The 15608-nt window shown below is 41.9% G+C and overlaps 1 protein-coding gene across 1 annotated transcript in view; it reads left to right on the plus strand.

Annotated features, from left to right (window-relative positions):
* Positions 1 to 15608, plus strand: part of ZAP70 (zeta chain of T cell receptor associated protein kinase 70) — a 216483-nt gene that overhangs the window by 76011 nt on the left and 124864 nt on the right. Inside the window, exons 3-4 of the mRNA XM_075337827.1 lie at positions 4375 to 4535; positions 9442 to 9580. Of these exons, the coding sequence (XP_075193942.1) occupies positions 4375 to 4535; positions 9442 to 9580 (300 nt within the window). The remainder of the gene's footprint in view (positions 1 to 4374; positions 4536 to 9441; positions 9581 to 15608) is intronic.

Here is a 15608-nt window from a genome sequence, read left to right on the forward strand (position 1 = left end):
GTCTTTCATGTAGCATGCTGGCGCATCAGGAAGCAGCACATCATCCATGATTGCTGCCCTGTGCCATTCCACAATGCTTCCACACCAGGTGACACATATGCTTAGACTGGCTGTTTAGATGTAATTTAGAAAGACCATTCATCCTGATAATTTGAAAGATATACACATTCATTATATCCATCTTTAACCCTGACATTATTAGTAACTTCATATCGAGAAACATTAGTATTGTCAGAGTTGAAAAAAATGCTTTTTAATTGTAAAAGCTCTGCAAAATCTGTTAATATCTATAATAGTATGAAAAAAAAATAAAAATGTCCATTTCGTAAGAAGGGCTGAACTTTAGCCAGTACCTTCTGTTGTTCTGTGATTATTATCAGGCTGACAAGTTAAAGGGAATTTGTAACCAGATTTTTGTCACCTAATCTGAGAGCAGTACAGTATAGAGACAGAGATCCTGATTCCAGCGATGTGTCACGTACTGGGCTGCATTGTTTTACAAGCAGGAGATTATCATTAGAGGACTGTTGCTAAGTAGTCCAACCAAGATTGGTAGATTTCTGTGTACAGTGTACATAGGCAGAAAGCTGTCAATCATTGGTGTGGGCAAGATTATACAGAGCTCAGTATTCAGAGAATTGGTACATCTACTGCAGGGAAAACAGTGATCTTATCAAAACTGCAATGAGCAGCCCAGTAAGTGACACATTGCTGTAATCAGGGACTCTGCTTCCGCGGGCGGAAGAGGGGACGCTGCGCTCACCCACTGCTCGGGTCCGGCTGCTCTGCTGCTGCTGCTCGGTGGTGGCTCGAGTGGTGGGCCAGATCCCGGGGATTCGAGCGGCGCTCCTCGCCCGTGAGTGAAAGGCTGGGTGATTTGGTTTAGGGATATTATCCGTGACGCCACCCACGGTTGTGGTGAGGTTGTGACACCACCGCTGCTCTAGACGGGGATCCCGGGAGCAATGACAGGGAGCAGCTTGGATGTTGGTTCTCCCCTCTGTGGGTAGGGGGTTGGTTGTTCCGGGGCCCCGGTGAGGGGTAGGGATGAATGGCAGGCAGGTTACGGGGCCTGGTGAGGTGCAGGGTCGCGGGGTCAGCGCTGTGCCGCATGGCACGGAGGTACTCACTCAGCCAATGATGAATGCAAAGTCTCCGGTAAAACAAACGGCTGGATGGACGGGTCCCACAGACGGCTGCGGTAGTTCTCCGGTAGGTTGATGGTGACTGCCTTTCCCTGAACCTGTGTTGTGTTTACGGTTCCAATGGCTTCCCACCGGTAACCCGCTCCCCAGCTTGGATGGATGCTGAGGGAGCCCCTTTTGCCCGCAGGCTCTGGCACTGGGAACTGTAGCCTTAGCGGTGACTGTGTTTCCTTTTACGGTGTGAGCTGTTGCCTTCAATCGGGTCTTGACTGCTGGGAAACCCCGGAGGTTCCCTTCGCTAACAGATTTGACCAGTTTTACGGCGACTCCTAGCCTGGTCGGGGTCCGTAAGCCCTGCCGAGTGGTGCTGGCTTCTTTTTGCTCCCCGATCCGGTACCGTTGGGCCACCGCCCGTCCCCGATCCTTACGGTTCGCTCCAATTAGCCTCTCCTGCAGACGGTCACCACCGTCTGCCAACCTTGCTGTATGTGCCCGGGCCACGCACCCGGACACAGTCAGTCTCCTCCACTACACTTCACTCCTCACTTCTCCAACTTCAAACTCTATCTGTCTGACTCCTTTTCCTGCCTCCGGGACTGTGAACTCCTCGGTGGGCAGGATCAACCGCCTGGCCCACCCCCTGGTGTGGACATCAGCCCCTGGAGGGAGGCAACAAGGATTTGTGTTTGACTTCGGTGTGCCTAGCCGGGGTGTGTTGTTGTTGTATCTGTGACATCCTGGCTTGTCCAGGGCGCCACACTGCCCCTACCTTATGCTGCTGTAGGAGGTAGGCAGATTGCCCCACACCTACTGAGTGTGTACTGCATTCTACAAATATATATATATATATATATATATATATATATATATACAGTCATATGAAAAAGTTTGGGCACCCCTATTAATGTTAACCTTTTTTCTTTATAACAATTTGGGTTTTTGTAACAGCTATTTCAGTTTCATATATCTAATAACTGATGGACTGAGTAATATTTCTGGATTGAAATGATGTTTATTGTACTAACAGAAAATGTGCAATCCGCATTTAAGCAAAATTTAACCGGTGTTTACCAAAGCACAGATTTCCACTGGTCTAATGTCCATTCCTTGTGTTCTTTAGCCCAAACAAGTCTATTCTGCTTGTTGCCTGTCCTGAGCACTGGTTTCCTAGCAGCTATTTTACCATGAAGGCCTGCTGCACAAAGTCTCCTCTTAATGGTTGTTCTAGAGATGAGAAGGTGTGTCCAAACTTTTGGTCTTTGCTGTATATATATATATATATATATATATATATATATAATTAATTTATTGATATATATTTATGTATCCCATTGTGTCTTTGTTAGATTTTATCCCATTGTGTCTGAGGATGCACGTGAATAAGCCCTGAGGCTTCACTTTTTCAGGGAGCTCAGTAGCTAGCTTGTTGCTTTGCAGTGCTGGCTCAAATCCTACAAAAAGGCAACATCTGCCAGTAGTTTATATATTCTACTCATGTTTGCATCAGTTTTCACTATGTACTCCAGTTTACTCTCATACTCCAAACACATACTGATAGGGCATTTAGATTGTGAGCCCCACTCGGGACAATGATGATGATATCTCAAAGGCGTTGTGAAATATAATGATGCTATGTGAGTAAAATAAATATGTAAATAATTATGCTTGTTACTTTAGCTCTATATGTATTGTACTGATACACTGATGAGCCAGATGTCAGTTAGTGCTGGAGGTGTGGTTACAGCCACTTCTGTTGAGAATGTCATCTGTGTGGGTGCTGTTTTGGAGCTCCCTTTGGTGGCCAGGAATGGTAGTGAAGCTGAGTCTGAGTCTGTGACTCAGACAGGTGTCGGCGTTAATTGGGAATTAAGGAAGCCCTATTGCAAAGAAGCATGGTGTAAAAAGGAGAGGACTTTTTGCTTTACTGGTGCCAGTGATAGTTGAATTTTCCCTCAGTCTCTGAACCTGGCTTGGAGTTTTGTCCTTCCCTGTTTTCCTGTGCAAGACCTCTGCAGATAAGTTTGCAAGCTTTTGCTTTGCTTCCTGGTTTACACCTTAGGGTATTTGTTTTTGTTTTCTTTGGAATCTGTTTTCTGGCAGGTGAAGATTTGCTTTTCTAGTTTGGTGAGCATGGGGGTTTCCCCTTTGCTAGCTCTTCTGCAAGAAAATGGAGATTCTCCCTGTCGAACTTGATTATTTGCACTTTTGTATTTTTGTGTTCTTTTTGATATTTTCTTCTGCCATTATTTACAAGAGTACCTGATTGATATAGTGGGGGTGAGGTCATTCGACCTCCAGGGCCATTTTTACTATCAGGAGATTGGTATTTTTCTGCTGGGTTTTTTGTATTGACCGCAATCAGCTTCCTTTTCTTTCCTTTGTATCGAGGTAGTCAAGCCTCACCTTTGCTAAATCTATTTTTTCTATCTGTGTATCGTGTTTTCCTACATCACCATAATTTCTATATGTCGGGGGCTGATATTCCTTTGGGGACTTTTTTGGGGCAAGTAAGATTTCCTCATTTCTATCTGCGAGGTGTAGCTAGTTTCTCTTGCTGTGAAATGGCATCTAGGTGTTTAGGAATGCTCCATGGCTACTTCTAGTGTGGTCTGATAGTTAGGGGATTGCGGTCAGCTCAGGCTCCAACTACTCTTGTTTTTCTTGGTGTTTTTCCACTAATGGGATTTTTTTGTAATCTTCCACGGTTACCAGATCATAACACACCGCTCACTGTATAATGAGTGGTGTCTGAAGCTGCACTGGCTGCTCTTCTATGACTGAAAGCCTGAGGATGCCATTAGGTATAAAGCTAATTTTCTTCCAGTATCTGGGCTTTCAGTGCGATGGTCACACGGCTTCAGAACACTATTAACCCATCGTGAGACTAAAAGGAGAGACTTGACTAGTCAAGTGACATCCTCAGCCCGTGTGTACATAGGGAGAGACTTGTCAATCAACTGGAGTGGGGAGGAAGAAAAACTGTAACATATAAACAACTAAAACTATAAAAAAAACTATATTTTCTCTTAAACACTGAAGCATTTTAGAGTAAATCATTGCACAGTGAGGCTTTGTTTTTTGCTGCGTGTGATTTGGCCTGCATTAATCTAGTGACAGATTCCTTTTAAATAAAAGTTAGAATGATAATAATATCTACAAATTTTTATTCACTATTCTAATACAGCACATAACTAACCAATGTACAATTTATTTCTACTGAATATTACAGGGAGATGCTTTAGAACAAGCAATCATAAGCCAAGCTCCACAGGTAGAGAAACTCATTGCTACCACTGCTCATGAGAAGATGGCCTGGTATCATGGGAACATTAGCAGAGAAGAATCTGAGCGAAAATTATACTCTGGAGCCCAACCAGACGGAAAATTTCTGTGAGTATTTTGCTTTATACTCTTCTTGGCATTGATGAAAAATAAGCAGTACAGTAGGAATAGCGACAATGAGATAGTCATTGTCTTTTCCAGCCTTGCACTCTATTAAGTGCGAGGCTGGAAAAGGGACTTGCTACACAACCCCTTTAAGAAATGACACCCAGGCGGAGGACTATCATCCCTGTGCTTACAGAACTGTGAGTGGCATGGCCGAAGGCCTTTGAATGCTGTGGAATAGAGAGAGTACAGATTTGCTCGTGCATGTTGGATTCCCCTGTTTGGCGTCGAAGACCCCGGAAAGTCTGCAGTCAGGACTCTTCACAGGTCTGTGACAGTCCTTGTCAGGGTTAACGGTACGTTCACTTAAGATATACTCGGGTATACCAATTCCTTGGAGTATGTGAGCATATAGTGTGTCTCTGGTTTATGTGTTGTGTTGCAGATAGAAGAGGATAAGTTGTAAATTGGTGTGAAGTATCAGAGATCCCCCTGGAGATATACTCAAATGATTTACATCCCCCTGGTTGCTGTGTTAGTTAGAGTTCTGCTAGGTAAATTTGTTCATGATTTTGCTGCAAAACTCTGAGGCTGAGACACTGATCCATAAGTATATCTCATTGTAATCCATTTGTGTGGTAGTCTGGGGGAAGAGTTTTCATATTGCTTCTCATCTCCATGCCCTCTCCCAAACCCATCATTAAACTTAGTGGTGTTAACTTTCTGCCTGCGTCTCCATCTCATGACTCGCTGGATCCCTATTTGACCTTTGGCCATTACAGTACCAGCATCTTTTGTGATTCTTCTGTTGCATACAGCTATTTGGTATCCAATATGGATATGTGGTATGAACTGTCCCTCCAGGCCCTGGAGGTGCTGGCCTGCACTGCCGATAGCGTTTTGTCAGAGCAGGTTTCTAGTGCCACCAGGGGCATAAAAAATGATCAACTGAAATTGCTGACAAGAGAATACTGGTAAAAGAGAACAAAAGAGAGACAAGCGCACATAGGGCACACATGCAGTGTAAGGTAGAAGAAATTAGGGGGTGGTGAGAGGGATGCTCACATGACCCGAGTGTGCATGTCACAACCCCATTGTATGCCCTTAGAGATAGACGTTATATACTATATGGGCATATATGAACTGGTTTTGGTAATATGGCACTCCTCATTCAATTATGCCCAACAAACAACAATAATATTATAGCTGTTTTTACAGTTAGGTCCAGAAATATTTGGACAGTGACACAATTTTCGCGAGTTGGGCTCTGCATGCCACCACATTGGATTTGAAATGAAACCTCTACAACAGAATTCAAGTGCAGATTGTAACGTTTAATTTGAAGGTTTGAACAAAAATATCTGATAGAAATTGTAGGAATTGTACACATTTCTTTACAAACACACCACATTTTAGGAGGTCAAAAGTAATTGGACAAATAAACCAAACCCAAACAAAATATTTTTATTTTCAATATTTTGTTGCGAATCCTTTGGAGGCAATCACTGCCTTAAGTCTGGAACCCATGGACATCACCAAACGCTGGGTTTCCTCCTTCTTAATGCTTTGCCAGGCCTTTACAGCCGCAGCCTTCAGGTCTTGCTTGTTTGTGGGTCTTTCCATCTTAAGTCTGGATTTGAGCAAGTGAAATGCATGCTCAATTGGGTTAAGATCTGGTGATTGACTTGGCCATTGCAGAATGTTCCACTTTTTTGCACTCATGAACTCCTGGGTAGCTTTGGCTGTATGCTTGGGGTCATTGTCCATCTGTACTATGAAGCGCCGTCCGATCAACTTTGCGGTATTTGGCTGAATCTGGGCTGAAAGTATATCCCGGTACACTTCAGAATTCATCCGGCTACTTTTGTCTGCTCTTATGTCATCAATAAACACAAGTGACCCAGTGCCATTGAAAGCCATGCATGCCCATGCCATCATGTTGCCTCCACCATGTTTTGCAGAGGATGTGGTGTGCCTTGGATCATGTGCCATTCCCTTTCTTCTCCAAACTTTTTTCTTCCCATCATTCTGGTACAGGTTGATCTTTGTCTCATCTGTCCATAGAATACTTTTCCAGAACTGAGCTGGCTTCGTGAGGTGTTTTTCAGCAAATGTAACTCTGGCCTGTCTATTTTTGGAATTGATGAATGGTTTGCATCTAGATGTGAACCCTTTGTATTTACTTTCATGGAGTCTTCTCTTTACTGTTGACTTAGAGACAGATACACCTACTTCACTGAGAGTGTTCTGGACTTCAGTTGATGTTGTGAACGGGTTCTTCTTCACCAAAGAAAGTATGCGGCGATCATCCACCACTGTTGTCATCCGTGGACGCCCAGGCCTTTTTGAGTTCCCAAGCTCACCAGTCAATTCCTTTTTTCTCAGAATGTACCCGACTGTTGATTTTGCTACTCCAAGCATGTCTGCTATCTCTCTGATGGATTTTTTCTTTTTTTTCAGCCTCAGGATGTTCTGCTTCACCTCAATTGAGAGTTCCTTAGACCGCATGTTGTCTGGTCACAGCAACAGCTTCCAAATGCAAAACCACACACCTGTAATCAACCCCAGACCTTTTAACTACTTCATTGATTACAGGTTAACAAGGGAGACGCCTTCAGAGTTAATTGCAGCCCTTCGAGTCCCTTGTCCAATTACTTTTGGTCCCTTGAAAAAGAGGAGGCTATGCATTATAGAGCTATGATTCCTAAACCCTTTCTCCGATTTGGATGTGAAAACTCTCATATTGCAGCTGGGAGTGTGCACTTTCAGCCCATATTATATATATAATTGTATTTCTGAACATGTTTTTGTAAACAGCTAAAATAACAAAACTTGTGTCACTGTCCAAATATTTCTGGCCCTGACTGTATGTGCAAAATATTTTTTATGTTTAAACACTTACTAGACATTTTTTAAAGAATTTCTATATTTTGGGGGCAATTATTAACTGATTTTGAATATTTAACTGTATCATTAGCGCTGTTTATTAATATTCAATATTTAATAGATTATATTAATATAATCTTAAGGGGATTCCGGTGTTTATTATATCTGAACACTGAGTTCTTCCACAACACTACAAGATTGTCAAACAACTTTGAACTTGTTGACTCTGATGCAGCATCTTGTTAATGCTCCTTACATTATAACACAGGAATACACTCCCATTACAACATTTGTTTTCTTTAATTTACTTATTTTTATTAGTTTTGTCATTGGAGAACCAGCAATGACTATTTGTTTTGAGTAATCCCTTTGCTCATAGAAATCCAAGCACTGACTTCATTTTCTTCTTTTTCACAATGACAGTTATGATTGAATTAAGTGACCTTTATGTGTTTTTTTTATCAATTTTAGATATGTTTTTCTTTTTGTTTATTCATTATAGCACACAGAATAATTATATATCTTGCATTTATGTCTATATTATTTTTATTTATTTTTTACCTATATATTTTATGTAAATGGCTACAGCATGACCATGATTGACAGGCAATCCCTGCATGTTTACTGGCTGATAAAAAACCAGGAAACACGTGGGGCAGGGACTCGAGCATGGCATTCAAAGAACAAAAAGTTCGACTAAGTATTGAGCACATCGAGCACGCTAATGTGCAATCAAGTACCAAGCAGTGCCGAGCACCTTCACCCATCTCTAATACTGTCCTATTCAAAAGTTAGCAACATATAGGAGGTAAAACAAATTGTCATAACTGTCATGCTACTTTGAATTAATTCCTGAGAAGCAATTGAAGGGTTAATAAACTACCTGATAGAGGTTTGAAATATGTTGAGGGGGGCCGTTTTAAAATTTTCACTTTTGATGTGTTTTTAATATATAGGTCCCCTAAAGTCACTTCAAAACTGTATAAGACCCTAAAAAATAAGTTTTGAAAATTGTCTTGAAAATATTAAAATTTTCTGCTACAATTTTAACATCAAACATCCTAACTAAATAAAAGAACATTTTACAAATGGTGCTGATGTAAAACAGACGTTAGGTAAATGTTATTTATTAACTGTTGTGTGGTGTCACTGTCTGAATTAAAAGGATAATCTTTTAAAGTTAAAAAAAAGCTACTTTTTACATTTTTTTTGTCAAATTTCTTATTTTTTTTATAAATAAACGCGAAACATATCAACCTAAATTTACCATTATCATAAAATATGATGCATCAAGAAGATACTATCTCAAAATTACTGGGATATGTAGAAACATTGCAGAGTTATTGCCACATGAAATGATACATCAGATTTTAAAAATTTAGCTGGTCACTAAGGGGTTAAAGAACCACTCTAGTATTTTTTAAAATATATTTTACCACTGGAATGCTGCTTTTAATCTAAGGTCCCTCTGACGTCTTCACCGTCTGTTGCCAATGCTCCTATAGGTCTCTAGCAGTTTGTAACCTGCCAGATGTTCCAGTGTTTCATGAAGAGGTCACACTTCAAGTCTATGAGAGCCTCATTCTGGCCTTCATAGACTTGTATTGGGAGCTTGTGACTTAATTTCTGACAGTCAGTAGTTATACTCACCAGACGAAACATCTCCTATACTTTGCAATATTAAACATGTACAGCACATGGACTGTACACTGATGACATCCATGTGCTGTATATGTTGTTTTTCACATCTCTTGTGAACCATGCTGCAGGAAAAAACAGACATGTCTCCGTATGCTTTGCACGGACACCCAGTGTGTAACAACTAATAGCACCATAGGTTATATTGGGTAGGTTTGATAGTTGTGAATAAATCAGACACCACATATACTGGAAACATGTAAGTGAGAAGAAAGCTTAAGGGGTTAAAAAATATATACCATAAACTTTCCCTATTGTGCAACTAATTTTCTTGACCTAGTTGGTTCAGTTTCTTTCCAATGATAATTTTTTTCCTTTAATTAAGGATAAGAGAGAGGAAGGAGTCAGGAACGTTTGCCCTGTCCATAGTTTATGGAAAGACAGTTTATCATTATAGAATTAATCTTGACAAGTCTGGGAAGTATTCAATACCCGAAGGCACTAAGTTTGACACATTGTGGCAGGTAAGTCTAATTGTTCTGTCCTCCCTACATGAATCCTGGGGTGTATGCAGTTTGACAGGCAGCTAAACCCTTATCCATTAAGTTAAATGAGGAGACTGTTGCTTGAAGGAAGTCTGTGTATACTGAATTTTAATAAATGTTGAAATTGGTGAAACTAAAACAACAAGATGTGTACAATCAACATGTATATAATATAACGGGGTACGCTCATACAGAAATGTGACAATATACACATAAATGTACAAACAGCTTAATTCTAGCTTTGTAGATTCAGCTAATTAAACATAGTGAACGTCCTGCGCTTCAGATAGCAACAAACATAGATCTCCTTACCAGCGATGCTTTCACAAGGGGGATCAAAATGGAGCCTGCCTTCAGCTTGTAAGCCAGCAGGAAATGAAGCTATCTACCCAGAATGCACCGCAAAGGGGAGGAGAGAGGGAGCATGAAATACAAAGCTTGTTCTGCTAAGGTTTGGTCACTAGAGGGAGCCAAAGTTCAACCTAGTAAATAAACATGAACTGCAAATGAAACAATGCAAACACATATGACTGTGGAAGGATGAACACTAAGAATGGTATTTTTTGCTGCCTTACTGCATTGTCTAAAGCTGTTATAATACTATGGGGCTCTACTATGGAGCCCCAATTTGCCTTTAACTTTTGTGGCTAAAATAATTTTTGTACTGTAAGCCAAAAAATTATGCCAAGCTTTAACAGATACTGTTACAAAGTGCCTGTGACTCTAGTATAGTGTGTCGCCCAGGGAAGGAGGTACTTGGTCCTGGGCAGAGTATTCAGTCGGGGATGTCACTTCTGTGGCCGTTGCCCGATTCCGTGCCCTGGGCCCCTTTTGTAAGTGGGGATATTTACAGGGGAGATTAGAGTTAATGTCATGTGACGCCACCTGCAGATTGCTGTTAAGGATGAAGAACCGCCGCTGCCAAATGTGGGTACTCCCAGGGCTGCTGGTGTTTGCAGCAATGGTGTTAGGCCCTCCGCAGGTAGGGCTGTGCCTGGGAGATGTTGCAGGGTAATAACAGAGACCACACTAGGTTGTCTTTAACAGTCTTTACTCACTCTGACCTTAGGACCAGTGGTTCAGGTCCCTTGGAGTATTAGTGCCAATGTAGTGACCCAGGTTGCTCTGTCTCCGGCACTCTCTGTTGATTGGGTCTTCGTAGCGTGGAGCATTTGGGGGCCCCGACTGTCCCTTTTGTGGTACAGTCTCCTTTTCCGTACGGTGAGCAGTGAGGACCCTGTGGGACGGTACGTGTCGGAACCCTGATCCTAGTTTACTACTGCTGCCCCCGGATTATTTGGTTTAGTGAAGCAGGTATTTATCAAACTGTATGAAACTGATGCTTGACCTAGGGCCCTATGCCCCGTTTGTGCTTCGACCCCAGCGGTATCTCTGGTACCCGTCCTGGCGACCTCTCTCCTGTGCCCCCCGGGTCACCGTTACATGGACCCAGCTCAGGCCCATTCGCACACCTCTTCCATGTGCTACACTCTCTGGACTGACTACAGACTGACTGCTGATCCCGCTAAACCCAGGAACTCATTCTCATGGTGACCATCCCCTTCCATGGTTAACCCTCTATGCCCAGTGTGGAGTGGAGAACTAGGATTTCGGTCGTGTTTTGGTGGTATCGGCACTGTTACTCCAGTTATGTGCACGTGGGAGTGAGGGACATTCAGGAGATGCCTGGGACTGCAGACCATAGACCCAAACTGAATCCAGGATGGTTGGGACTAAAGATGAGAGGATTGATTCATGAGACTCTGGTCCAGTGTTCAGGTTAATGGTACCTGGTGGCTAGACGGGAGGTCCCAAATCTCTTACCTTCTGGAGTCCCCGGCGTGTCTTTTTATTATCCAGGGCTGGGGCGACCTCATCTGTGCATCATGCTCACCTGTAGTTTGGAGCTGTGGATTTAATTTTTGTTCATTCTTTCATAGTCATAGCATTCATAGGAGTATTGAGATGAAAGACACAGGGGCCATCAGCTGGTCATTACTTTGCAGGAGTGCCAATGAGGGGGCAAAATAGTGTGCTCCATGCCAGAGCGCATTAAATACAGCTGTCAGAGATTGACATAGGTTAATAGCAGAAGGCAGAGTACCGATGCACCCGCGGCTCTTGAGGCGCATGTCGGCTGCCCAAATCAGCCAACGTGCGCGGGGATATGTGGGCTTGGCGTGCAAGACCGCATCAAAGGCAGGGGTACTACCGGTGACAGACATAGTACGTCATGGGTCATTAAGGGTATAGGGTTCTGTTGACATATTGGAGTAAAGGCCACATGTATAAATAAATCACTCTTTATTAATCAAATAAAACAGTACAAAATGGAGACCTACACAGAAAACTATCAAGCAGAGTAGCCCCACAAAGATATTGCTGATTGAGTGAAAAATATGTACATATAAGGCCAGATGATGTAAAACGTTACTCTGGGGGTGTATAGACACAAAGGATTAGCTGACAAATAGCAGGCAATGCACCCCAGATAGAGAACACAAGTGTGAGCCAAGGTGGATAGAGGTGGTATTTGATTGATCTATTTATACACATGACTTCTACTCCAATTTGTGGAGGTTTTAGGTTGTCTTCTCTTGTGGTCAGATTTGGGTTCATAGTCACATGATGCATAAATCAGGTATTTTTTGTTTTCTGCAGGTGTCTGCACAAAACTACACAAACAAAAACTATGCCTTTTCCCCCATATTTGATGTGTTTTTTTATGCATTTTACCCCATATTTCCTTCCCTTTTTGGTGCAGATATGAAGCTGCATACATAAAAGCCTTGATTCTATACATAAAAAAGTAACTGCAGTTTTTTACGTTAGTTTTTTAGGGGCTCTACATGGAAGCCTCTAGAGAAAAAAAAGCACCAAAGCCGCACAGTTCAGCGGCGTCTTTAGACATGTAGTGGGTGAAGTTTTCATGGAATCACATCCACTTTGCTTGGACAGTTAAGCACAGCAGAATTTCTGTGCTAAAAAACAGCAGCAGAAAAACCCAGCATTTACTCTACATGTGAAAACGGACTAAGTACCTTGCAGAAATGAACGCATCCTCTGGCAGAATTTGTCAGTGTCAAATTTGGTTTTCACCACAAAAACGCTGGAAATATGCATGCGTTTTTCTTGCGTTTTTACCGCGTTTTACATGCATTTTCTGTGCGTCATCAATACAAAGACACTACTAAATAAAGTTTAAACATTCAAACACTATGAAAAAAATGGAAAAAAATGATAACAAATATGCTTTAAATCAAACACAAAATAGCTAATTATAATAAAAAGATTATTTGATCTAATATTGATGTTTAAAATATTGTTTTACTCTTTTTTTTATAGTCGGGCTTGATGTGTGTGAAAAAGGAGACGTCATGACCTCACTATAATGTCAAAAACGCATGCTTTGATTTTGTCAAAAAGCATGCATTCTGCATCAAAAAAGCATGTAAAACGCTAGGATTTTGATTAAGGATGCGTTTTGATCATTATCATTGACTCTAATGTTAGCAAAACGCTGCCAAAATGGCAAAAACAATTGACATGCTGCTTCTTTAAACGCTGAGATTTTGACAAATTTTAAGCAACTAAAACACTGCATTTTTAAAAGCATTGTGCGAACAATAAAGCCCTATTTCCCATAGACTTTGCTTGGAAATCAAAACGCATGCATTTTGGTATTAAAACGCTGCAGTTCAAAATGCTGCGGAAATGCATGAAAAAACGCAACGTGCGCACACAGCCTAAATGTCCAAGCAAAGTTAATGTGATTTCATGACGTCTCTATCTTCAATGCATCTAAAGACATTGCTAGACTGTGCTGTTTTGGTGCTTTTTTTTCTCTGGGCTTCTTTTTGGAGCCTGAAAAAATTAAGGTTAAAATAACAGTACCGTATTTTTCGGACTATAAGACGCACCGGACCATAAGACGCACCCTGGTTTTAGAGAAGGAAAATAGGAAAATAAAATTTTAAGCAAAAAATGTGGTCATGACACACTGTTATGGGGCGAGGATCTGCTGCTGACACTGTTATTAGGGTAATGTCCCCAAATTCTCTACTAAGGTACCCCATCCTGGTAATGATCCTCCTGCCTTGTGTATATATATGTCCCTCATCCTGGTATAGCCCCATCTTGCTATATATTGCCATCCTGGTATGTGCTCCCATCCTGCTATATTCACCATCATCCTGCTCATATACACCATCATCCTGCTCATATACGCCATCATTCTGCTCATATACCCCCATCATCCTGATCATATACCCCCATCATCCTGCTATATACTATCATCCTGTTCATATACTCCCATCATTCTGCTCATATACCCCCGTCATCCTGCTATATGCCATCATCCTGTTCATATACACCCATCATCCTGCTATATGGCCCCATCCTGCTCATATACCCCCATCATCCTGCTCATATACCTCCATCATCCTGCTCATATACCCCCATCATCCTGCTCATATACCCCCATCATCCTGCTATGTCCTGCATCCTGTGGCACACAAAAAAAATAAACATTTACACTCACCTTTCCTTGCTCCACGCAGTGTCGCTCCTCCTCCTGTCTGCCGGCAGCGCTGTGTTGAGCCGGCCACGATCCCTGCAGCATCGCGATGTCCTCCTGTCTGCCGGCGCGATTGTGTGGACATGTGCGCACAGCGATAACGTCATCGCTGTGAGCACCACTAGTTTCCATACAGCCTCGGCCAGCAGACAGGAGGACATCGCGGTGCTGCAGGGGAACGGTGAGTACATTGATTCACTGCACCCCGCGCTGATGATGATGCACAGGGAGCAGTGAATACAGCAGAGCATGATCACTCCAGGCTGTAGTTGCCAGGGGAGATCACGCGAGCTGGCTGTTTACCATGCATGCGTCCCCGCCCATCACCCTGCCCACCTGTAGCGCCTGCTTCAGCGCTGAGAGATGGGTGGGAGGATGGACGTGCATATGGAATGAGCGGGCCCACATGGTCACGGCAGGCGCTGCTGCAGCCTGCTCGTGACCCCGATGACCCGCTCCACCGCAGCACCCTCATTCCCCGCAGCCCTATATTGATACCATAAGACGCACCCCCCACTTTCCCCCAACATTTGGGGAAAAAAAAGTGCGTCTTATGGTCCGAAAAATACGGTATATGCCATTTTAAGTGCAAAATCAAAGCTTTTCTGTAATATTAAAAAAGCAGATTCATATATCCATCAAAATTGCATAAAAGGGGAAAAATGCAGAAAAGAAACGAAGCAAACATGCAATAATCAGAGAAGAATATTATTGGATTGTGTAGTGCGGACAACTAGAGAAAACACAGAAAAAGCAGTAAAAAAATTTAGCTTTTACGTTACATTTTTACTACATATTTTCTGAGTTTAATAGAAAAAGATGATCAATCCCGCCATGCATTTATGCCATTTACTGATCACCATAAATCTAATCGCTGTGTAGTACAGGGCTGTACAATTATAGGAACACCACATTTTCCCATGTTATTTGCCGATTTGTGATGTCTATTTTTTTCTTTTAAACCGTATTAAAAATGTAATTTTTTAAAAAAATGTTAGTAATTGTATAGGAAGAAAAAATATATGTTTTATTCTCCCTCTAGAATACAGTATAAATACACTACTATGTATAATGTATCTCTATGTACCTGTATAATCTGTCTGTGGAGTCAAACCCTGCATTGCAGCATCCAGATTAGAAAGCTCTTTCTTTGATGTCAGCCTAGTGGTTCATTAGGGTTAGATCTTTCCTGCAAGCAGTTGTAGAGGTTTTGGGTTCTAATCCCTGAGAATTTTACATTTTTGCAATTAAAGAAATTTACATTTTTGAAATTGTGTTTATTTTTTAGTAATTATATAGGAAGAAAACAATCTGATTATTTCTTCACCTCTAGAATACAGGTACATAGAAAAACTGCTATATACAGATGTATCTCTATGTACCTGTATAATCTGCTTTTGGCTTCACTGTCTGCAATACAGCTCAAGATTA

This window comes from Anomaloglossus baeobatrachus, chromosome 1 (assembly GCF_048569485.1).
Source record: "Anomaloglossus baeobatrachus isolate aAnoBae1 chromosome 1, aAnoBae1.hap1, whole genome shotgun sequence".
Lineage (NCBI taxonomy): Eukaryota > Metazoa > Chordata > Amphibia > Anura > Aromobatidae > Anomaloglossus > Anomaloglossus baeobatrachus.